Source organism: Desmodus rotundus, chromosome 8 (genome assembly GCF_022682495.2).
Source record: "Desmodus rotundus isolate HL8 chromosome 8, HLdesRot8A.1, whole genome shotgun sequence".
Classification (NCBI taxonomy): Eukaryota; Metazoa; Chordata; class Mammalia; order Chiroptera; family Phyllostomidae; genus Desmodus; species Desmodus rotundus.
Genome location: NC_071394.1, coordinates 54,117,444 through 54,143,421, shown reverse-complemented (window position 1 = coordinate 54,143,421; position 25,978 = coordinate 54,117,444). Strand labels below are relative to the sequence as shown.

General features: G+C 37.0%; 1 protein-coding gene and 1 non-coding gene across 2 annotated transcripts in view; one reads left to right on the top strand and one right to left on the bottom strand.

The window, feature by feature from the left end:
* Positions 1-25,838, bottom strand: part of TERF1 (telomeric repeat binding factor 1) — a 47,507-nt gene extending 21,669 nt beyond the window's left edge. Inside the window, exons 1-9 of the mRNA XM_024578272.4 lie at positions 25,497-25,838; positions 19,119-19,214; positions 12,796-12,917; positions 10,692-10,772; positions 8,852-9,001; positions 8,013-8,122; positions 4,955-5,014; positions 3,378-3,469; positions 633-739 (exon numbers count right to left, since the gene is read on the bottom strand). Coding sequence (XP_024434040.2) covers positions 633-739; positions 3,378-3,469; positions 4,955-5,014; positions 8,013-8,122; positions 8,852-9,001; positions 10,692-10,772; positions 12,796-12,917; positions 19,119-19,214; positions 25,497-25,803 — 1,125 coding nt within the window. The 5' untranslated portion in view covers positions 25,804-25,838. The remainder of the gene's footprint in view (positions 1-632; positions 740-3,377; positions 3,470-4,954; positions 5,015-8,012; positions 8,123-8,851; positions 9,002-10,691; positions 10,773-12,795; positions 12,918-19,118; positions 19,215-25,496) is intronic.
* LOC112320900 (small nucleolar RNA SNORA17) lies at positions 24,434-24,532 on the top strand. Its single transcript, XR_002976467.1, has one exon. It is a non-coding gene; the product is annotated as a small nucleolar RNA SNORA17 (small nucleolar RNA).
* Positions 25,839-25,978: the final 140 nt, after the last annotated feature.

The following is a 25,978-nucleotide window of genomic DNA, read 5'->3' as shown; positions in this document are numbered from 1 at the left end:
TTTAATAGCACAGAACAACCTTATTGAATTGGACCTCTATTAGGCAAATATAAATATAAAAGGATATATATGTGGATTTAAAACCCATCTTACATATGATGAACTGACTTTATGATAGTATCACAATAATTTTAAACAAATGTCATTATCAACACCCAACTTAAGACTATTTTAGCCCTGGTTGGTGTGGCTCAGTGGATTGAGTGCCAGACTGCAAATCTAAAAGTTACCAGTTTGATTCCCTGTCAGGGCACATGCCTGGGTTGTAGGCCAGGTCTCCAGTTAGGGGCATCTGAGAGGCAAATGACTGACATTTCTCTCACTCATCAATGTTTCTCTTACTCTGTTTCTCCCTTCCCGTCTCTCTAAAAATAAATAAATAAAATCTTTAAAAAAAAATAAACATTTTTTTAAGAAAAGATTATTTTAACAATGTGAGTGAAGCATTTTCTTGGAACTTTTAATGTGCAGATTGGTCAGTCTAAGATGGCAAAATAAAAGACAGCCAAGAAGAAACATTTTACACTGAAGATTTTTTTAGGGTTGAGAAGAAATAATGTGAAATCATCACTATTTTCCAAGTTATGACTTTACTGTCCATCAAGTATCATTTTAAGATAATAAACAAATACCTGTTTTTTCCTAGAGCGATGATTTTTAGAAGTTTCTGGCGAATTGTTTAAAACACTCATTCTCTTTCTTTTGGTGGCTTGTCTGTCTTTCTCTGTCTTTCTTTTACCTAAAAGTAGGAATACTGCCATCAAAAATTGTTTTACATTAAAAGAAAAAGAGGAATTGTATTTTTAAGACCACCATGAAATTCCTACTAGCTATTTAGCTAATTTAGCTATTTTAAAGAAAAAGAATTCTATGTGTTTAATTCCCCCCCCCTTCAAATCTCAAAACAGCACGGTACAATGCAAAGGACAGTACTGGAAAATCAGAGGGGGTGTGTTTTGAATCGTGATTTTTTCACGTGGCTTTAAACAAGTCATCTCACTTCCCAGAGCCTGCTTTTTCATCATCCGTTAAAAAGACAAATAAATATTTACCTAACAGCATTGTTAAAATTTTCTTAAGATAACATTTAAGGAGTATTTGACACAAGGTAATAAGTATAACCCTTCAGTCATTCCCTCTCTTATTCAGAGTTCAGTAAGACAAGAAATACGTGTATCTGTAACTGAAAAGAAATAGAACTATAATTATTGAAAGAGAATTTTTTATATAGAAACTAAAAGAATCTACAAACAGAATTAAGAAGAGTTTAACAAGATTGTTAGATAATAAACAATTACTTGATTGTTAGATCAATAAACAAAACTCAATAGTATTTCTGTACATAAGCAACAGTTAAAATATTTAATTAAAACAACGGAAAGATAATATTTACAATATAACAAAATATATAACATTCTTAGGGATAAATCCAGCAAAAGTAGTCAAGATCTATGTATAGTAACTTACAACATTTTACTATATATGTATTTGTACACATGCGTTATAAGAAAATATATATAGAAGATAATCTAAATAGAGAAATACCCACAGGAAGACTTAATTATGTCATTTGTCTCAAAATTATCTATTGTTACAATGTAATTTTAAATAAAAATTTCAACAGGGTTTTTAGAATTTAACACTATTACTCTAAAACTCTATGTGTTAAGAGAGGTAGTCCACCGTGGGCCCTGAGAATCCCTACGGTTTTTGTGAATGTATAAGGATTATTCATTTCCTGATACCAAGCAGTCTCTGTGGTTAGTAAGACAGGCAACCAAGTAGGTCAAGGGAACAAAATTATTTTAGTTTAGAATTATAATTCCTAGCCATTTTGTAGCAATAGATGTAGAAAAACAACTTTGGAACTCCAGCAACATGAAGCAAATACTTCTTTGAGTTTAACTTTACCGTCTTTAAAATGAGGAGGATGATATCTGTGGATGTAAATGTTTTTGAGCTGTAATTTACAAGTATTAGCTAACAGTGGCCATGTCATCAGCTATCAACTATGAATAAATGTGGACAATTAATATTTACTGCAGGGCTACTATGTGCCCGGCATCAAGCTGGTACATCTGTGATTTTTATATTGATCAGTGTATTTAGGTTTGGATCAACAAGGGTTTAAAATCCCTACATGAGTGCAGTATCTAGAATACAGTGTCAGTTCAATAAACATTGGTTGAATGCATACATGGTAAGAAGGAGCTTTTAATCAAATTATAATTAAAAAATAATTATTACAAAAAAATTATGGACTATTTTTTAAGATTTATTTTCGGTTATTGTTGCTTGTTTCTTAAATCAATCTAGCAATGCCTTTAATAAGGATAATAAATTCTGAATGCAATGAGGATAGCTAGGTTCTATATATAGTCAATTCTCATCATTCATGGATTCTGCATTTGCAAATCCACATACCTATTAAAATCTATAACTCAAAAGTCAACACTCACAAGTGCTTTTGTGGTCATTGGCAGAGACACACATGCAGAGTGGCAAAAAATTTGAGTACCCAACATGCACATTCCCAGCTGAAGTTAAACAAGGTGAAGCTCTGCCTTCTTATTTAGCTCTCCTGCTATAAACCGTCCTTTTAATAGTCTATTTAGTGCTACATTTTTGTTCTTTTTATTGGTAATTTTAAAAAGGCCCAAGTGTATTACAGAAATGCTATCTAATGTTCCTAAGTGCAAAAAGTGTTCCTTACGGAGAGAATATGTTACGTAGTCTTCCTTTGGGCATGGCTATTGTTTTTTTCTTAAATCAATTCATCAATGCCTTTAATAAGGATACTAAATTCTGAATGCAATAAGGACGATGGCTAGCTTCTATATGCAGTTAATTTTCATTATAGTGCTGTTGGCCATGAGTTCAATGTTAATGAACATATAATATATATTAAATAAGGTATCTCTTAACAGGAACACATAAAACAAGGTTACATATTGATCAGTTGACAAAAATGGGTGACCAAGAGGCTCCAAGGAACCTACTCCTGTACTGCCCCGTGATGTCTCAGTATTTGCTAATTCAGTGTTCATGGAGACTTCCTAGAATATACCTACCGTGAATAATGAGAATCAACTGTATTTATGTTTTAGATAAGTAACTATTTCAAATGGCTACATAAAGTTTAAATAGAAAAGCAGTGTACCATCATAGCAAAAGTACTCTAGGCTAGGCAGTTAGAATAGCTAACTTTCTAACTTAGTTACCATCTCTAATTAACTCTGTCCAGTCATTACATTTAATCTCTTTGTGCTTCAGTTTTCTGAAGTGTGTTCCTGTGTTGTGGTGACAAGGACAAGGATTGGCTTGCTTTTGAGAACACATCAATTTTCCACTTTTAAAATGGTAATAGGAGTACTCACTTTTAAGAGTTTCTTCGCTTTCTTCTTCCTCATTAGAATCTTGTTGGTGGCAACCGTGATGTGAGTTAGATAAGAAGAGATTCTTGTGAGACCTAAATGAAACATTGAAGCTTGTGACTGGTTCCACAAAGAACAGAAAAGCTATGGAAAAAGGGAGGTGATTTGTCCCCTCTGTTTTCAGACATTCTTCTACTTTGACCTGTTTCCTTGCATGCTTTCCTGTCTTAGTGTTCCATCTTAACCTATGGCCTTTTAGGTATTTTGTTATCTGACTTCCCTTTCTCCCATCACTTACTTTCTCCATCTTATCTACTCAGAAATGAAGATTCTTTTGGTTTTCCAATTAAACAGATCAAGTAAAAAAAAATTTCAGAGTGTAAAGCATTAACTTTCATTCTTTCCTATAGCTTATAAGTTTATTTCCCCAAAGAGAAATCCCAAAATTCCTTTATACACGATGGCAGATACCACTTGATTATCTTTATAACTTCCAAAAAAGGCTTTTTTTGAAAGGTAAAGGCTGTTTGGAAATACTGGATGTGGCAGAATTTTTTGGCATCCCTAAAAAGTTGGTATTATTCCAGTTTTATAAAGAAGCAAACTATGATGAAAAAGTAGTTTATTTAAGCTCAGGCAACTATTTTATCACCACCTAAAATCTATACTTTCACCCCTATAAGTGCTCTATGCAACCTGCTAATCCTTTCCTTCCCTCCCAAAACTGTCTCTTGTGCCCTCTGGAATGCCATTTTTAGCCTATTCACCAGTTACCCCACCTCTTTGCTTTGTTCAACACATAGTTCTCCCTTGGGGACAATATTTCTCTCCTTTGTGGCTTTCTCAAGTAGAGACTGACTTAATCTTTCACCTTCCTTGAGTCATAGGTTCCCAAACGTGGGTCTCATGTAAATGAATGCCACTTTCAGGATCCTGCTTCCACAAAGACCTTAGCCTGTGAGGACTCATGCCACTGAGGTGTACCATCCACTACCACTGATCAGTCAATCACCATCCTTCCAAGCATTTCCCACCATTCACAGATTTCTCTCTGCCCCTAACTACTGCTTTTGTCATGAGTTATTTCAGAGTCCCCATAGATAACCCAACGAGCTCCTCCCCATTCACGCAGACTTCCTACTCTCTGAACATGTGACATTGTCTGTTACAGCATTTATAGTAGGTTAAGTACAGTTTTTCAGGTAATTTCATAAAATAAAAATTGGGAACATTCATCAGAAATGTAACCTCCACCCTCTCCTGCCCCAGCATCATATTCTTGTTTCAATGGCAGAGGACAAGTTTACCAAACATCTGCTTTAAGTTTGAGTGCTTCCTAACTGTATTCTAATAAAGCCATTGTAGGGACAATGGGAAACAACTCAGGGTCCCAGAGGCAGGTCTCTATAGTTTGGAATTTCAGGACATGTCAGGGTCTAGGACACATGTTGATGTAAGTAGGACCCTGTGACATTCTTTATTCATACTATTTTTGTGGTAGTTATCATGATCTACCTAGGTCTGCATGAATTGCTAAAAAGATTTAAAAAACAGTGAAGAAAAATGTCAATTTACCTCACCTCATTAAGGATACTGTATCCCGTGAGGACTCAGTTACTGCAGATGGTTTGTCATTAACACTTTAAAGAAGAAAAAAATTTTAAGAATGCAATAAAAAGAAACATTTAGTAAGAATAATACTTGCCACAAGACAATGTAGTAAAAATTTCAATTTGTGCAAAATATCCTCAAGAAACAAATCCTGGTACCATTACGACATATATTGTCCATTACAACACAGCTAATTTTTGCTAGATATACTTACTAGAGATAGTAAATCAAGCTTACACACACACAATTTAAGCAGAATTAATGCTGTAATCAAGCATACATAATGTCACTATTTAAAAAACTCTCCCATGGATCTTTATTTCTATTCAAGTTTAATTTCTTGTCCTCTCCACCAGTCTCTAACTGAATTTTTAAAAAAATTCCTCCCCTTTCTGACAGTTAGAATTAGCTCCCACAGACACTGCATGACCATTTACACCACCACAGCTTCACTGCAACTACCCTCTCCTGAAACAACCTTTCCTCTTCCAATTACCTGTCAAAATCTTAACCACCCTCCAAGGGTCCGCTCAGTGCTCACATGTCCTTGAAGGTGTCCATATCAAGTCTTTCAGAGTGTAAGTTCATCTACAAACTAACAAATTATGTAATGTCTGCTACTGTCTCTGTTTCACATCTATAATTGTTATGGTTTCAAATAGTTTATAAGCTTTATCAGAGCAAAGTATTTATTTCATCTAGTATTGATAACATAAGGTCTTCATCTTTCCTAGCATTTGTCTGACCTTGCAGTCACAATTCTGATCCTATCTATTTGCTTCCAAGATGCTTGATTCCTGATTTCTACTTTGTGTCTAGTTTTGGTTTTGCCCTCTGTGTCTAGCCCACTACAAGTTCTATTGTATGCCTAGTAATGAACTAGATACCAAAGATACAAACCCCCCAAAGAATTCTCAATCTAGTAAGAGATACAAATAGGTAAACAGATAAGTTACTATCCAAGGTAAGTCCCTTTACATAGGTGTGACTTGATGCTATGGGAGCACAGAAGTGACAACTCTGGTCAAAGAGATCAACAAGACTTTTTATAGGTGATCTTTGGCCTAGACCTTGAATGGCAAGTATTCTTAGAATAGAAAATAGGAAATTCAAAATTGAAGCAAGGGTCGAGGCATAAAGAAGCTTATATTTCAAGATGAGGGAGAACTTCTGGTTGCTAGAAAGTATGGTGTATGTGGACAGAGAGGGGTTAATGCTTAGGGCAAGGTTATTTATGGGGGAAAAAACAAAACAGAAAGGGGCTATGTAAGGCTTTGTAAGCCATGCCAGTAAATTTTAACTCATCTAGTAAGAAATTGAAAGCCAACAGAGTTTATTAAGCTATGAAGTATTCAGACGGACTTGTTTTCATGGGTAGCTAACTCTGGAAGTCATGTCAAGAATGGGTTTGTGTGGTAGAAAGTTACATAATAATCTAGGATATAAATGATAAGAAAGGATAAGTTAGACATTTCTGAGATGGGATTCACAACACTTGGGGAAATAACTGGATGTACGATGTGAAGGGAAGTCAGGGTACAGAGAGCAGATGAGAACAAGAAATCCGTTTTACACACTGATTTACTTTGTGTCTAGGAGATATTTGAAATAGTGTGTGGTACTACATAAGGATGGGACATAAGATGTGTTCATTATCTGCAAGAATAATGGTTAAGTTTTAATTTTGTTTTATTTTAAATCAGTATTACACTGGGCAGAAAGACTGAGCCACAAGAATGCATTAGGTCTTAGTATTGCTAAACTTTGATTTCATAAACAAAGTAGAATAACTGAACCAATAAAAATAGTATCTGTACTTCTCAAAATGTGTCTTAGAAAAAATAAGTCAGTGAGAACTAGCACTTTAGAAGAGATTTTGGGGAGACGACAGTGAGGAGCCGATCATGTTCTGACAGCAGTGACAAGAGAGATTATAAGACGACTGAGCTCAGTCTTGAGGTGTGATCAAGGTCATGTCCACAGAACTTGGACCCAAATCCCCACCTCTAAATAAGTAGTTAAGATGGGGAACCTGCCCTAGCTGGGTGGCTCAGTTGGTTGGAGCGTTATCCCTTACACCAAAAGGTTGTGGGTTCAATCCCTGATTGAGGCATGTGCAGGAGGCAACTAATCAATGTTTCTCTCACATAGGTGTTTCTCTCTCTTCCTCTCTCTCAAATCAATAATAAAAAAACCCAAAAACATATCTTTGGGTGAGAATTTAAAAAAAAAAAATGGGGAAACTTCAGCATTCAAGTCAATGGTCCCAAGAAAAAAACAGTAATATTACATCCATTGCCAAATATATCCATCCAGAGACCACAGGATGACTATGAGGCCGTGGGTTAAGGGTGGAAGAATAGAGAGAATGAATCACAGATTCAACAGAAAGGAAGATCTTTATAATGGTTGAGTTTATATTATTGATAGGGTTAGCTTCTAAAGCCAAAGCAAAAGGTGAAATCAATTTTGTAAAAGTCACACTTGCAAACCCCTAAAGAAGAAATAACTCTGGAGACTGAACTCTGGTCTCTCAATATGTATGACTGACACAGCGGTTTCCCTCCAGCACTGGAGCAAATCACTATTTTTCAGTGGAACACTGGACAAAGTGGTCTAGCTTACCCTTACAGATGTATGAGCAAAGTCTTAAATACTAGCATACCCCTCGGTATAGTCCAACAGTCACATAATGTGGCCCAGTAGAATCTGAGAACTGAGGGGCACAAATGATTCAGGTTTCCAGCCTCAGTACTGTTCCAGGGCACAAATCTACTGAGAATGGTAAAAGATATCACACTATTTAAACTGTGTATTTTTGCTACTTTTGCTTAGCACATTCAACAAAATTTTGCATAAGTCATGAAATTAAATAACTACATACTCTGAATCGCCAAATGTTCATCATCAAGACAATATACGCAACGTCCAATAATTATTTTTATTAATAATGGCTCACTTGTATCACTTTTACATAAAGATATTACATTCATATGACAAAAAGATATTATCAAGGGATTTACAAACCTTTTGCCTGTATCCAAATCAGCTTGAGTTTCCATGCCAGTATCAGTACCATTAGGCTTATCTTGAGGAATTGTTCTTGCTCTTTTACTTTCTACTACTTTTGCTGCTGCCTAAAAAAGGGGGTTGGGGAGAGAAAGGAATGCTTTAAGCCATTTGAAACAAAGAACATTAAATTAAAGCAAATTCTTTGATAGTCGTAACAAAAGTGCCTACTCACAAGCCAATCAAGGGCACTATGCTGCTATTTTACCCAGTAACTCTGACATCACCTGCAGATACTGTAGATACCTGCTTATGGAGATCTTTTCCTCTAAATCTATGTTATACACACAACACTCTCTTGGCAATTTTAAGACAAAAGGTCACTTAAAAAAAATCCAGATATTTTAAAATAAAACTATCCCAAATTAATCAATGTTCCATCATAACACATGAAGTTAAAAATTTTTGAGGTCAAGACAGAGGCTAATATGTTATAAAAAAAATTTAAAGGCCCCTTTTCAGTCTAATTTTACTTTTTCCAAAAATATGATAAAACTTTCTGTAAAGTTTAACTAAATTTAAACTAAGTATTTTTGCTTATTTATTTACTCATTCTAAGTTTCCTCTCTCAACTTTTTATTTTGAAAACTTCAACTCTTATTTTGAAAAGTTGTAAAAATACTACAAAGAGCACTGATAAACCCTTTAGGTTCACTAATTGTAACTCTTTGCCACATTCTTCTACAAAGATCACTAAATAAAATTCTGATTTGTTTTTTAAGGATTTCTATTTTAACTATTCTTCTTTCTTATAATAACTTCTCCTAAGTATACCAATCTTTCTGAAATATGCATACCTTCATTAAAAATGTTGATGATTTTTCATCAAGCACATAATTCACAAAACTCTTAATTTTCTCCATCATGCAGTTATAGCTGAAGTGTTGAAAAAAGGAATGAAATGTATCTTTTTGAGAGATTATCTTAAGCAATTTCCTTTGTAAAGACTAGAGAAAACAGAAGAAACAACACAAAAATCACAAATAAGATACTAGAAATTTTGTCATATATTTAAAAAGATCACTTTATAAAAACAAGCTCAAAGACACACAAGATTTTTTAAAATCTAATGTTCTAAATGGCCCACTGATTTATTTTCTTTTTAATTTAAAAATATATTTCACACACATAATAAAAGACTTAAAATATTACAAACCTGAATGTCCAGTACCAAATTTAAGAAATAAGATAGCATCTGTACAATTACAGCCCTTGTTCATAAAAAAGTAGGGGCAGGGAACCCAATAAATGTATCAAGCTTTCTACTACGATCTGGAGTGTTATTCCCTAGGAACAGGAGCAAATTAGAGATAGACTGAGCCTTTCTAAAACTACAACTGACGGCCAACTTGGCTCAGTCCCTCAATGGATTAAGGTGATTGCCCCCCAACTCTATGTATACCAGTAAATGACAAGATGCTCACCTGCATTGGTTGTCAGGGAGACAAAATTAAACTCAAATGTGACACAGTACGTATTTGCCAGAATGACTAAAGAGAAAACCACAGATAAGGTCTGTGAAGCAACTGGAACTCTCCTGCAGCACTAGAGGAACTGAGATAATATAACTGTTTTGGAAAATTATTTGGCAACATCTTCCAAAACTGACTGTGTTCATATCCTATAACCCATCAGTTCCATTCCTAAGTATACTATATGTTTTACAAAAGACATGGATAAAGGAATATAATAGTCCAAAACTTGAAAATGACTCAAATGTCCATGGACAGCAGAACAGATAAATTGTAGTATATTCTTACAACGAAGCAATGAGAATGAACATACTATTATAAGCAACACCATGGATCAATCTTACAAATATAAACTTGCTATATGATTCTATTATATAAAGTTCAGAAAAAAGTAAAGCTGATCTTGGATGTTATGAGTCAGGACAGTGGTTGCCCATGAGATGGTAGGAGGGACAGTGAATGGAGGATGGCGGTGCTGGGATCTTCCGATTCATGATCTAGGGGCTCATCATAACGTGTTCCTTTTGTGAAAACACACCTACTTATACATTTATGCTCTAATAGAGTACATGTATGCTACTGGTCAATAAGTTCTCAGAAAAGCTCTCTTTTCTTTGAATAAGCTTAATTTACTCTGATAGCACTTTATTTTTAATATTCAACCTTAATGTTACATAGAGAAACAAAAATGACCAATGATCACATAAGAAACTGTGAGAAAAATAAGCAAGTTTTAATGCCTTCCTCCATACCTGCATTGCCCAATATAGTAGCCACTAGCTACACATGGCTACTGTGCCCTTAGAATGTTTAAGCCCTGAAATTAGACAAAAGTGTAAAATACACATCACGTTTTGAAGACAGTACATAAAAGGAGTGCAAAATATTTCATCAGTACTTTTTTATACTAATTAAATGTTTAAAATGATTTTTAAAATATTAAAAAAAATAGTGGGTTCCATGTTATTAAAATTAATTTCACTTGTTTCTTTTTAGTTTTTTAATGGGGCTACCAGAAAATTTAAAATCACATATGTGACTTGCATTGTACTTATATTGGACAGCACTGTTCTATATACTGTTCTTGTTCTCCTGCTATGTTCTTTCAATTTTCCTCACTCCATAGGAACAGTTCTAAAATTCTGATTTTAATTTAAACAATTACCGTCTGTGAGCCATCAAATATTCTTTCAAAGACTTCTTCTGCTTCCTTAAAATTGCCACTTTCCATGCAAACAGCTATAGCCTAAAAGACAGGATGACAAATATATCTTAGATTGTTTTTTGAAATAGTCAATTGTTGTTTAATACTGAAATAACTACTTCATTTAAAATACTTTGATGTAGTTTCTATTATCTCACCTGTAAGTGGAATCTATTCAATAAGACAAACAAGCAAGCAAAATATAACTAGAGACACTGAAATAAAGAACTGACATTAGCCAGAGGGGAGGGGGGAGGGGAATAACAGGGGAAAGAAATGGAAAGGTCATCGAGGAACATGTATAAAGGACCCATGGACAAAGCTAAAGGAGGGGAGGGTGGTGGGGGGGAAATGGTGCAACTGTACTTGAACAACAATTTAAAAAAATGACAAAAATAAATAAAATATTTTTTGTAGTTTAATAATTTTGATTTGATAAACTATATAAAATATTTATCAAAGATAAAGTAACTGTTTGAAAAGACATGAAAAAATTTCATATACACTAATAAACACACAGCATTGTATCTCTTTCTAATTTAGGTCAAATTAAAGGCAAGTATTAATAAATAAATTAGAAGCTACATTATGTACATTTAGGACCCACTTTAATATTTTGAGCAAAAGGGAAATACAAGGGAAGTAGATGGCATTTGTGAAGATTAGGATATATAAAATCTGCTAGAGAGGTACCTGGAAAGTCTCTAATAGAAACCTAAGAAGCCAGATACTTTTCAGTAATCATTTTATAAATTCCCCTTTTTGATACCATATGTGGTTAGATATGGGACCACCATTACCAGCTAAGTACCTTTATAAACTTGGACAAATTATTCAGCCTCTTGGTGCCTCCTTTTTCCTTGTATGTAACAGGGTGAAAATAAAAGTACCTACTTCCTAGGTTTGTTGTGAGAGTTAGAGTTTTATATGAAAGTACTTAGAATAGTACCTGGTAAATAGTAAGCAATACAGTACGTTTGTTACATATTTTATGGTAACCCACTTGACTTTTCACTGGTATATTAACAAAGGCCTGCTTCCTCTAGAGGGATATTATCCCCCTAGATTTTATCCCAATTCGGGGGCTTCCCCCCGATATTGGGTAATATGACAGTCTCTTTGCCCTGCATTGAAATTCTTAAAAGAAGCAGTCACTTTTCTGCCCATTCTCTTCAGGTCTTAATTCTACGTGACAGTCACTATATTATCAATAACTAATTTGTGGGAAGGTGGGATACCACCTGGATTTCCTCTCCTACCCAACAGTAAAACATTTTTTAAAAATGTGGAAAAGTTGATTTTTCTAACAAAATTCCTCTTACAAAACCTTTTCTCTGCTCTTACATCTTTGAGTGACGTTTTTGGCTTATCACTCTTTCTTTTAAAGTTTTACTGTCTTTTTAAAAAATTCTCAACTGAGGATGTGTATTATTGATTTTCTTTTTAGAGAAAATGGAAGGGGGAGAGAGAGAAAAATATCAATGTGAGAGAAAAACCAGTTAGTTGCCTTCTGTAACTATCCCAACCAGGGATCAAACATGCAGCCTCGGTATGTGCTCTGACTGGGAACCAAACCCACAGCCTTTTGGTGTACAGGATAATGCTCCAACTAACTGAGCCACCTGGCCAGGGCTGGCTTATCATTCTTTAATAGTCTACTCCTAAAACTCTCTCTACATAGTTAAAACTTTACATTCTCTTAACCACAAAAAATCCATTGATTTTTTAAATCAAATATTCTTTTTTCATATTTATAATCTTTGAATAAAAATTGAGAGGGCACAAACCTCAAGTTTTTCAAACTGCTTGATGATCTTTAAATAGATGTGGCACATTCCCCAAAGTGTGGGCAATAAATACGTAGGTGGCAAACACGAAGTCCTAGCTCTAAGAGCTCATGTCAAGACTATAAACCAAAGGTTTTCTAAAGAAAATGATTATACTAAATTTTACTTTGGGTTCAGTGCCCAATTTCTATTAGAGTGGCTCTTAATTTCTTTAGATGCTATATTTTCATTTTCTAGCAAAGTAACAAATAATGATAAATACAAAGAAATACTCATACCTGAATTTTAATTAAATTCTGTATTTCTTCATGAAATTTGTCATGTTCCTTTTCAATTGAATCCCAAATCATTAGGGCTGATTCCAAGGGTGTTATTCGTTCATCAGTTTCAAACTGTGCATCTTTTAAAACCAGAACAAAAGTAAGTCACTTCGAAAGCTAAGTAGAACCTTACTTTGTCACTTAAAAAAAATTAATTTCTTTATTTACTGAATGTATACTACCTGCTAGGCACTGCTCTTGCATATACCTGTTTAGGGAAGTGATCTAATATTTCAAGTTAATTTCCTTATTAAAATCAACTTTAACAATCGAAAAAGCTAGATGAGTTTACAGAACATTTAAAGCTTTTCTTTCTTTAAAAAAAAAGATTTTTAATTTATTTATTTTTAGAGAGTGGAAAGGAAGGAGAAAGAGGGAGAGAAACATCAATGTGTGTTTGCCTCTTGTGCACCCCCTACTGGGGACCTGGCCTGCAACACAGGTGTTTGCCCTGACTGGGAATCAAACCAGTGACCGTTTGGTTCACAGGCCAGCACTCAATCCACTGAACCATACCAGCCAGGCTATTTAAAGCTTTTCTTTACTAAAATATTGATTTGAAGAGCTAGAATAAATTATACATTACATAAGTTGCCACGGTAACAGAATTCTTAAATGGTTCATAAGTCTAACTGCAATATAACAAACGTCTAGAGCACAAGATTTGTTTATTTTGAATTTGATTTCACCATAAACTACTTGAAATCTTTGTTATATGTTTTGTGGTTATTGTAAATAGGATCTTTCAAGAAGTTATTCCTCTACCAACATTTTTCCTATCACCAAGGCTTAAAAACCTAGCCTTGGCTGGTGTGGCTCAGTGGATTGAGCGGCGTAAAGGGTCACCGGTTCGATTCCTAGTCAGGGCAGCACATGCCTGAGCTGTGGTCCAGGTCCCCAGCTGGGGGCATGCAATAGGCAACCACACATTGATGTTTCTCTCCCTCTCTTTCTCCCTCCCTTTCCCTCTCTCTATAAATAAATAATTAAATAAAATCTTCAAAAAAAATCTAAGGAGTCACTCTTTTACTCTCTTTCTCATCACCATATCCTTGCAAAACACTTTATGTTGCGAAACACTGTACAGTGGCTTAAAATACTTGATTTTGGAGTTTATTCCAGACTCTATCATTACCTCCTTAGTGCTGAAAAAGTTACTTCACCTCTCTAAGCCTCATTTTTCTCACCTACAAAATGGTGAAAATAAATACTGTGTCATAGGACTTACATAAATATTTAATGAGATAGTATTTATACTATAGCTAAACTTTCTTAACACAGAATTTTAATCAGATTATTCTGATCAGATTCACAGTGGCTGGTAAACTATTTAGCAAATTACATACAAACATCTCAGACATTTAGAACCTACACTTTATAATCTACATGTATAATTTATAATTCATTCACTCAATAAATACTGAGCACTCACTATATGTGTAGGTGCTAGACTAAAAAAAATAAGAATATCTCAGTTTTTAGTGAATAAGACAAAGACCCTATTCACTAGTAATTTGTTAAATTATTAATGCATAATTTAACTTCAGAGTAATAAGGGCTAGTAAGAAAAAAAGGGTACTAGGAATCGAGAATGATGGGGCAGGGGCTCTTTCAGACAGAGAAGTTAGGAAAGGCCTCTCTGAGGAAGTGACAGTGGAGCCAAGATCAGCACAATGTGAAACAGAAGCAGCAAAGATCTACAGGAAAAACACTCCACAGGGCACAACAAGTACAAAGGCCCTGAGGAAGAGTTTGGTGTTCAAAAGATAGGAGGTCAGTCTGCTAAGAGTACTAGTGGGCAAATGGGATGCATGTCATCAGAGATGACAGAGGAAGGAAGTAAATGTCTGTTTCAGAACTTTGAATATAGAATGAACAAGACCTGCTGGTGGATTGGATGTGGAGTGTGAGAAAAATATGGAACTCTCTCAAACCTGAGAGAGGTTTTAACAACTGGATAAATGGTGCTGCTATTTACTGACACAGGAACCCTTGGTGAGGAGCATGTTTTGGGGAGTTAAGGATGCAAATCAGGAGTTCTACTATCCAAAAGATGATAAAAAAACAAAAACAAAACAAGACAAATAATAAAAAAAAAGACTTCTACTGTCCAGGTAAACTATAGTCCATTCTTCAAATAACTCAAATGTTTGTTTTGTATAGAATACGATTTTCACATTCTTATGAAATCCATCGATCCCCCTAGGTTTAGAGCAAACTCTACCTCCTTCCTGAATTCCTTCCTTACTCTAGCTAAGTGACTGGGAGATATCTTTTTTTCTAAATCTCTGTATGGCCATTCCTATCTTTGTTATACTTTGCAGTGTTTTTTACTTACACTTATCTCAACAATCCTATTAGCAATTAAGTGTCTTGAAGGCAGAAAACCTCTCACACTACAATGCATGATGATTATATTTCAAATTTTGAGGGCAGGAGCTACATAGTATATTCTTCTCAAACCCTGTACATTACTAGTGTTCCTGGTACACTAGTAGTTCCATGGCAACTATGTAAAAATAAACATACTGAAGAGAACTGTGAATGGCACATCCATTTTTTTCTTTGGCAAAATTAGAGGGAGTGTGCAATTTAATATTAGTAGTTTCCATGATTCCTACTTTACTTCCTGTGGTCCTCTCCTAATTGTTTCACCAACATTTTGGATATAAAAATATATTCATTCATATACTAAGTCTCTATAGTTTAGGCTCTGTGCCAGGTTCTTAGGATACAAACATGAAGAAGAAAAAGTTTCTGTCCTTGTGGAACTCCCATGCTAGCTATAAAGGAAGACATGTAGATAAACCTATGTGACTAGGACTTCACTCCAATCACAAAGGGTGGGGAAAAGTTGGTTTACAGTTGTTTGTTTGGAAGAAATACAGTAACTAATAAATAATACAAGAATAAACTCTGTGTTTTGCATATTTACAACTGTAAACCTACCTTTGCCCTATATTATGCCAGTGGTTTTCAACCCTAGCTATACCTCGGAATCATCTGAGGAAATTTTTAAAAATACTGATGCCTAGCCTACCCCACAGAATGATTTAATTAGTATAGGGGAGAGGCCACGCATCTCTATTTTCTAAAAACTGTCTAGGAGAGACTAGTGTATTTGAGGCAAAGAGTATTAGATCTAAGAAGGGATATTAGAAGAGAACCCTTCCTCAAAGAGAAATCATCTGAACTGGGTCATTAAGAACACACAGAAGATAACCAAGAGAAGAGGACAAAAGTGGAAAGAGAGTATTTCAGAAGATGGAGCATAAGAAGATAAGGCAGGTGCACAAAAGATATTCAAACTCCTAGTTAACATTTACTGAGGCCCCACTATGTGTCGGGCACTGTTTTAAGTGCTTAACATCCAGTATCTCCTTTGGCCACAATTTCTTTAGCAGTGTACACAATAAAAAAAAAGGGCACAATACTATTAACCTTGTTTTATAAAGGAGAACCTGAGATCTGCAGAGTTCCCACAGCTAGCAAGCAGTAGAAGGAGACAGCAGAACCCTTAAAAAGTACCATGTCTCAACACAGGTGCATTTCAGGAATAACAAGACGCTGGCATGACCAAAGTACATGTAAAGCATGAAGTAAAAATGCAAAGGCAGATTGCCTAATCCTTGTTCATGTCACATCTGCTTTCTTTCTTTTAACAGCCATCTTTCCTAGTAAGTCTTTCCTGACTGACATTACTAACCCCTCTCACTAATTTGCCTTCCTTCTTATAACAGATATAGAATAAATGTATATGTTAGATCTTCAAAAAATTTACAGTGTAACCTTTCAGGTAGGATGTGGGATACTGCAGCAGGCCAACACTCCCACAACAACTAGAAAAAACTGGATAAATTGCAGTCGTGTTGCTACAGGCATGGGATAGCTGCGGAAGCAACAAGGACTTGATGAACTACAGTTCCAGTGGGAGAGTCCTGAGATAAGCTGACAATTTGTAGCCATTTTTTTTTTCCTGAGCTCATTTGCTATTCAGGCTAAGGATCCCGTGTATCTCAGATAGAGAGATTTTATTGGGGGTAGAGAAATGAAAAAAGCTTCTGGTGGTTTCCTTGGGGCTAGCTTGGTGGACTGGAAACTAGGAAATCTGAAAACAAATTTTTCCCCCCACAGAACATTTGCTGACTTCTGGGACAGTATAGGAAGCTGGGTGGAAAGTAGGGAAATCTCCTTGAGTTGCATGGCTCTTAAGATATAAAGTCCCATGAAAGGAGACGCAAACAAACATTTCCCCTTCACGGCATTTGCCATATTTTAAAGCTATGTGGGGCAGAAGACTAAAGCTAACATGGTAGCCCCCAGCAACATGCAATTATTCAGCAGTCAAAATATATTAGTCCAAACTGAGATGTGTTTTAAGTATAAAATACACATTACTGCAAAGACTTACTGCAAAAAGGGGGGTAAAAGATCTCATTAACATATTTTATATTGATATGTTGGCACATATTTTAGAAATATTGGGTCAAATAAGATACTGCTAAAATTAATTCCACCTATTTCTTGGTAATTTATTTAATGTATCGTCTCCTTTATCATTATAAAGTGTCTGCCGTCATTGTCTCGTTACCTTTTTTGTCCTGAAATCTATTTTGTCTGATACAAGCACGGCTATATCTGCTTTTCTCTGGATGCCATTTGCTTGGAGTATCATTTTCCAGCCCTTCATTTTTCTAAATACTTAATGTAGCTATTGCAAAACTTTCCATTACATATGAGGCCCACATTATATTTCTATCAGGCAGTACTGATGTAAAGCAACCGATAAAAAAAAATGCAAAAGGGTGTATATAGTTGAAAGTCCAATAAATAAATTAAAATGAAATTTAAAATGAGTCTCACTTGAGTCCATTACAGTGAAATATATTTAGTTTTGGAAACAGCCCCTGGCCTATTATATCTAAAATACACTCAAAACAGGATTCTGGTGAATTTAATATTAAATTATGGGGGTCACACACAAAATCTGAATTTTCTGCACTTTTTTTTGGGGGGAGGAAAGGTAGGGGGAGAAAATAAGATACACTGAATATATGCTGTATGTGAAGCACAGCTGAGCACTACAGAATATTTTGTCACATTTAACTGCAAAACAACTCTGTTAACAACCATGTTAACTTACGGTCTGCATGGTCAGAGATTCTCCAATTGTGTCCACATCAGCCCGTTTTTGTCTTCAGCAACAGGCCCAGACCCACCTATCATTCTGTCTTTCTCACATCTCCTCTGCCTCTAGTCCTGTCCACTTATGAGTCCTGGCACTGACTCCAGACCTAACTAACAAAGCATACTACGTGAGCCAGATAGATTAGTGAGGGCCTTGGGAGTAGTATTAACTGACTGGGATTTCATGTAATACAACATGTTCGTGAGTAAGCAATGTCATGTGGGTACTGCCTACTGCTTGGGACTACTGGGAAAGCATTGTATAAACCAATATAAATATGTAACTATTTGCATTAAAAGAGCCTTTAAATGACTATGGTGTAATATCAGCCATTATTGATAAATGGAATCAGGCATGTCCATTACAATCTAAAATGAACTTTGGGGACAAGGGACAGAGATATTATAGCTGTAAATCATTTCCCTTTTATAAGTAAGTGCTGAAATCAAGTAAGAGGCTTCAAATATCATAGTTGCTAGTAAAAAAAAAAACGGAGCGTGCATAACAGGATGTCACCATAAAAGTAGTCAAAGAACATATCTGTATAATCCACGGACACAGACATTGTGGTGATGGCCAGAGGGAAGGGGGAGCGGAGGCTGGGAGGAGGGGGCAAAGGAGCAGGGGAAATGGGGACATCTGCAATAGTGTCAACAGTAACAATAAAGAAAAGAATTTAAATTACAAATTTAAATTAAAGTCTCCAAGGTAGAGTCTGTGAAGCATAGGACCCCGACAACAGCATCAGAATCACCTGGGAGGAAATGTAACTCCAGGGCCCCTCAACAGTCCTATTGCACATCCTATAGAATCAGGAATTCATGGAGGTGAAGGGGACTTAGCATTCTGGGTTTTTTTTTTCAACAAGTTCTCTAATAATTCTGAAACAGGCTAAAGCTTGAGAACCAATGCTCTAAGAATATAGGGACTATAGTTCTTTTACTTGCTTTAGATATGCTTGTGTGTATACATGACAAATACATATGGACAAACACTCAAAAACAAATGACAGCTCTCATCTATTTCTCTTCATTGTTTTACCTTTAGACAAGGATTGAAATATTTCCAATATAAGATAAAAACACATATTTACCAAGGGCTTTTCCTGCTGCAATTCTTGTCAAAAATTGACATATGTAAACAGTTCTTAATTGACAAGCTGTTAGACTGGATAATCCATGAATAATAGCTGAAAAAGAAAAAAGTGAATTTTATTAAAACATTAAAAAAAAAACCTTGCTCTGACTTGTGTGGCTCAGTTGCTTGGGCGTCGTCCTGAAAAGTGAAAGGGTACCCGTTCAATTCCGGACAGGGCACGTGCCTGGGTTGGGACAGGGCACGTGCCTGGTCCTCGGTTGTGGTGCATGCGAGAGTCAACATATTGATGTTTCTCTCCCACATTGATGTTTCTTTCCCTCTCTTTCTCCGTACCTTTCCCCTCTCTAAATAAAACAACAAAATCTTAAAAACACACAAACAAATAAGAGTCTCAGCTAGCCTTGCAACCAGCGGAGCAATGGGGGCAGAGGTAGCTCATCTTGGGCTAACCCCCTGAACCTGTTTCCAAAGCCTCATTTTCTCTGACTCCTCACTGAGCTAACAGCAGCCCCGCCAAGGCTCATTTCTTTCCTACAACGTTTCTGGAGAGACAAAGAAGCTCCACCTAGGCTCTCTCCTGTTGCTTCTTCTGTCCTAAGTCCTCCCTGTTTCGCTGTCCCCAGGTTTAATAAACATACTCTAAAAAGTAAAAACAAAAAATCAGAACAAGAAGACAGCAATAAACACTTGTAAAATAAAGCTGGTATTTCACATGTAGAACAATAAATATTTAAAACTACTGTCACAGGTAGCACTTAACGAAAAGGGAGCTACAGATCCAAATTATAAAATGTGTCAAGTCATTATCTGGAAGCTTATTTTATGCCTTCAAATTTCTACTATTATAGGAAATATTTTATATTATTTCTGACAAGGTTTCATTTAAGTAAGAGTCTGTTCGGTTTACAAAGCTTTGTTTTAAAAACATATTTATTTATACTAATCTCCCAAATATCTCAATACTGACCAGATGTTATGTTAGACAGTGAGTATATACTATGGTGAGTAAATCATAATTCTGGACCACAGCTAGTTTATTACCATGTAGCAATGCAAGACAAATGACTGAAGAACTAAAGTAAAAATGTGGAGGAAACTGAAAAAGGTAAGTATAGAATGCTATGGAAGCATATAACAAAGAAATGTTATGTCAGGGAAGTCTTCTCTGAGGAAATAAAAGGTGCCATTACATAATACTTCAGCTAGGACTGACTTGGTATATATAAAAACCAAAAAGCAGTCCAGCAGGCACTAAGCAGATAAGACATAAATACATTTCATCAATTCTAAAATGCCATAATCTTATAATATACTAGCAATTATCGGGGGGGGGGGGAGGAGGTACAAATATAGCCATAAGATATTAAACAGGATTCAAAAACAGCACAAAATTTAAATAAAATTTAAACACAACTCATTCAGTATTTACTGAACATCTACTTCTAGCCAATATTAGGAACTGATGACTGAATGGTAAGATAGCCAGCTGGTCCCTGCCTCTCATGATGGTTTTAGTCTAAAACGGCACAAATTAAACTCTACACATCATTGCCCTCCTGCACAAGGAAAACCTACTCTGATTGAACCTAGCTACCTGCTTCTTCCACACCTGTACCAAACACTGCTGACAGAAAGATGCATTAGGGGGGATCTAATAACTAGCAACAATAACAACTATATTTAAGCACTTATAACACCAGACACTCTGCTAAGTACTTTATACCAGTGGTTTTCAACTGGGGGTGAATTTGCCTCTTAGAAAACATATAGCATGACAATAAACCCACAACTATCAACTACTGAACCTAAAATAACAAAAACAAAGCAAACGACTAGAACAGGAAAAGGATCACAGAAATGGAGATCACATGGAGGGTTATCAGCGGGGAGGGGGCAGAATGAGGAAAAAGGCCCAGGGAATAAGAAGCATAATTGGTAGGTAGAAAACAGACAGGAGGAGTTAAGAGTAGTATAGGAAATGGAGAAGCCAAAGAACTTTTATGTACAACCCCTGGACATGAACTAAGGAGGGCAATGCTGGAGAGAATGGGAGTACTGGGTGGAGGGAGATAAAGGGGAGAAAAAAATGGGGCAGGTGTAAGAACATAATAAAATATACTTAAAAAAAAGAAAACCTTTAGCAATGTCTGGAACCTTTTTGGTTGTCATGGGTGGAAGGGGGTGCTAATGGCACCTAGTGGTTTAGATCAGGAGTGCTACTAAATATCCAAGGATGCACAGGGGCACCTGCATCCCCCCACGCCCCTCCACCCTCATGCATACACAAAACAAAGAATAATGACGAGCAAAATGTCAACAGTGCGGAGGTTGAGAAACCTTGCTTTACACATATCCGTTCATTTGGTTCTCTCAACAGCCCTATGAGGTCATTACTATTATTACCACCACTTTACAAGTTAGGAAATTGAAGTACCAAGAAGGTAAGTACTTGCTTCAGGTCCTACAGCTATAAAGTAGCAGACCCAGGAATCAAATTCAGACAATTTACTCTGGAGTTCATATTCTTAATCAGTATCCCGCAGTCCGCAGTTCTTCCTGTGGTAGGAGACAGGTTAGAAACAAGAATCTGGAAAAGGTGTCATCTGACACGTGTGAGAACAATTCTGAGCTGGAATGAAAGAGCTAAGAATTTTCTAGAAAGCATCAAGTTGTATATTTTTTACAATAATGAAAAGTATAGTAAATGAAATTCTATAGATGAGATAAAACAAGTCCCTTGAGTCAAAAATGGAATACAGAGACAAAACAATGTTCATAATTTGCTTATCTTCCACTGATTAGCACTGTAACTGAAAACCAGTTCCCTTTCTCTGGGATTCTGTGCCCTTAACCTGAATAAAATCAAAGTGGCCTATTATTTCTCTGGTTTTGAGCTAGAACCTTAAAAGAAGTTTTTATGTTTTTCATAAATTTATGTCTTAGAATGGTTTTAAATTTACAGAATTATTGTGAAAAACAGTAGAGGTCCCATATACACTCTACACAGTTTCTCTTATTATTTTTTAAAAGATTTTATTTATTTATTGTTAGAGAGGGGAAGGGAGGAAGAGAGGGAGAGAAACATCAATAGGTTGCCTCCTGCATGCCTCCAAATGGGGACCTGGCCCACAACCCAGGCATGTGCCGTAACTTGGAATCGAACCAGCAACCTTTCAGTTTGCAGTCTGGTGCCCAATCCACCAAGCCACACTGGCCAGGGCAGTTTCCCCTATTATTAACATTTTACATTAGTTTGGCATATGTTAATGAACTGACATTGATGCACTAACTAAAGTCCTCGCTTTATGCAGATTTCCTCAGTCTTTACAATGCCCTTTTTCTGCAAGATTCCATCCATCTAAGGCACCAACATTACATTTAGTCATTAGACTTTCCTTGGTTTTGATGACTTTGACAGTTTTGAGTATTGTATTGGGATATCTCATCTTCCCCCCTCATGATTACACTGGAGTTATGGGGCTTGGGAAGGAAAACCACAAAGGTAAAGTTCATTTTCATCATATCATATCAAGTGTACATACTACCAACTATTACTGTTGAGGCTGACCTTGATCGCCTGAGTGAGGTAGAGTTTGTCAGGTTTCTTTACTGTACAGTTACTCTCTCCTTCTCTCCCCATCCTTTACTCTTCAGAAGAAAGTCCCTATGTAAAGCCCCCACTTAAGAAATGGGTGGTCATGCTCTACCTCCTTGACGACAGGGTAGCTGTATAAATTACTTGAAATTCTTCTTCATGGGAGATTTGCCTCTTCTCCCATTTATTTAATTATTCCATCATTTATTTACATCTGTATGGGCTCATGGATATTTATTTTTAACTTTGGGTTATAATCTAATACTTTTTATTTTCTTCTCCATGTTGTTTCAGCTTTAGCCATTGGGGAGCTCTTGCACTCAGTATCCTCCCCGTTGTGGGCATTTTTGTTGTCTTTAGCACTTTCTTACTTTTGGGCACAAAAATACCCCAGGTTCATCTTGTACATTTCCTGCCCCAGTATTATAATCAGGCCATTTCTCCAAAGAGCTCTGGTTCCCCTTAGGGTAAATAGTATTGGGAACCAAGACTTGAGAGGTAGGTGTGCTTGTTGTTACGAGGGGTACACTGAGTCTATAACTTTTCATCTAACAGAACAAGGAAATTAATGAGTATAGTACCTGGATCCATATATTTATAAAAATATGCATATGGCCCTGGCTGGTGTGACTCAATGGGCTGAGCGTTGAACTGTGAACAGAAAGGTTGCCTGTTCCATTCTCAGGGTAAGTGTCTGAGATGCAGGCCAAGTCCCTTGTTGGGGGTATGTGAGAGACAATTGATCCATGTTTCTCTCACACATCGATGTTTCTCTCCCTCTTTCTCCTTCCCTTCCCTTTCTCTAAAAATAAATAAATAAAGTCTTTAAAAAAACATTCACCTATAAGTGGAACCTTATCAACAAAACAAACAAGCAAGCAAAATATAATCAGAGACATTGAAATTAAAAACTGACAGTAACCAGAGAGGAGGTGGGAGGGGATTAAGGGGGGAAAAGGGGAAGGGTTTTCAGGAACATGTATAAAGGACATGTGGACAAAACCAAAGCTGGGTAGGATCAAGGGTGGGAAGTGGGGATGGCTGTGGTGGGTGGGAGTAGTAGGGGGAAAATGGAGACAAGTGTACTTCAACAACGATAAAACAAATGTGGGGAAAAAAATGAAATCAATAAAAATAAAATTATCCTCTGGTGAGAATTAAAAAAACATACAGATGTATTTCTATATGTAGCCATCAATACCTATTTTAAGCTAAACGAGCTCATGCTGATGTTTCCAACTGAAATTCATCACCACGTAGATAATTCTAGCCTCCTCCCCAAAGAGGGCTTTTTAATAATTCTAATTATGGTGCACTGGCTTCACTCCAGGACTTAACTTTCTGAGTTAAATTAATGGCTCTAATGGTATCTGTGACACAGTCTGAGGAAAGATTTTTGAATTGGATGATAGGGCATGGGTCTAGAACACCACTTAAAAGGGGTTAAAAGCTATCAATATTTTAGGTTGCTTAACTAGTTTACTTCTCTAAACACTAAGATTATTTGCCTAACTCATGGGATTGACATGAAGACAAACTGTGTCAATATGGTTTTCTTAACTATTTCTATTTAATATTATCTTGGGGCCACATTCAGCTGCAATAAGTTGAAGGCCATTGTATAATAAATACTAGAGCATCTGTAACTGCATAGGAACTTCATTTCTTTAATATGACCTTTTCTCCTTTCCTTCTTTGTGATTCAAACTGGCCTCACTGCTCCTAAAAGTGTTGTAGATGTGGCTGCTGTGTCACATTTTTTGTCATTAGGTGGCGTACACTCAGTGTTCTGGCTGGGATCTGGATGATTGACAATCTGACACTTGGAGGAAAAAAAATAAAACTGGCTTCAACCAGCAACCTGACTCACCTGCCTTGTTCTCCCTTAATCATTAAGCCCTCAGGACAGTGAGGTTCTGGCTGGCATCATATAATCTTAGGAATCCATCAGGTGGCTGACATCAGAACCAGATGCACTGATCAGCGACCCCTAGCACTGACCAAACAAGAGAGACCACAACCCTGACTCCCTTAGTCACCATGATTAATAATGACCCATGGTTGGAAGCCATTGGGAAGCCAGGTATTGAAGCATTAGCTTATCTGTCTTCCGGCTTAGACCACTTTCTAAAAACAAACCTTTACTTTACTTTCCTTGCTGCAAACTTCTGTTCATGTCTCATTGGGCTTTGATAGAATCAGGCAAACGGACTCCCTAGTACGGTAACAAATCTTTCTGTTACCATTCAAAACGCCAGGGTAGTCTTCTCTATGCATCTATGTCTTTGTTCATCATTTATGGGCTGTAAATGTCTAGGCAGTAGATTTCATTGACTGTTACTATTATTCACAAGCCTACAATACTGACTAGCAGGCCAAATGAGGTTTAAGTGGCTCACAGATTAACAGAAAACACTGAGGCCTAGGTCACTTGGAGGCCACAATGACTGTTGACTAACTGCCATTAGAGAAATACCAGAGTCGAAGGAAAAACATTATGCGAACAAAGACAAAAGGAATTGGGCACTGGGTTAGGTGCGATTTTGTACATGTGAACTCATTTAATCCTGCATCAACTCTAAACGGGGTCCTATTCTCACTTTTCTCAGAAAAACTTAGAATCGGAGAAAAACTGCGGAGCTGGCAATAGGCGGATGCGAAATTCCAGCGAACGGTTCAATCGCGCCCTCCGTGCCATCGCTCTCCAGCCGATCCCTCAACGGGTCAGCGCCGCAAACCAGGCCTCGGCCGGCCGCCCGCCGCGTACCCCGCACTCACCCTCGGCGCTGTCACGCGTCCGGTGGAAGTCCTCTGAGCGGTCGTCGCGGAAGGCCCGGCAGAGACAGAGGCAGAGGAAATCCAGCATCCAGCCGCCAGCTACCGCCTCGGCCTCCGCCACAAAACCCGCATCCTTCTCTTTCTCCGGGGCCCCCATCTCAGCCTGACACTCGAACAGTTCCTGGCATTCGAACGACTCCTCATTATCTTTCGCCCTTTCCCCCAGCAGCTCCTCCGAGGGTCCCGCATCCTCCCCGTCCGCTCGCCCCCGGGAGCTAGGGGACCCTCCAGCACTACACCCCGCCATGTTCCACCACTGGCGCGGGTTTTGCTACTTTGAACTCCGAGCGACGATTGGCTTGCGTGGGGGGCGGGGTGGTGCCAAAGCGGGCTCTTCCGCAGGGGATTCACCAATCACACCTCGAGGGTGGGCTAGCGGCTCGAGCCTGATTTTTGATTGGCCTAGACCTGCTCTAGTCTCA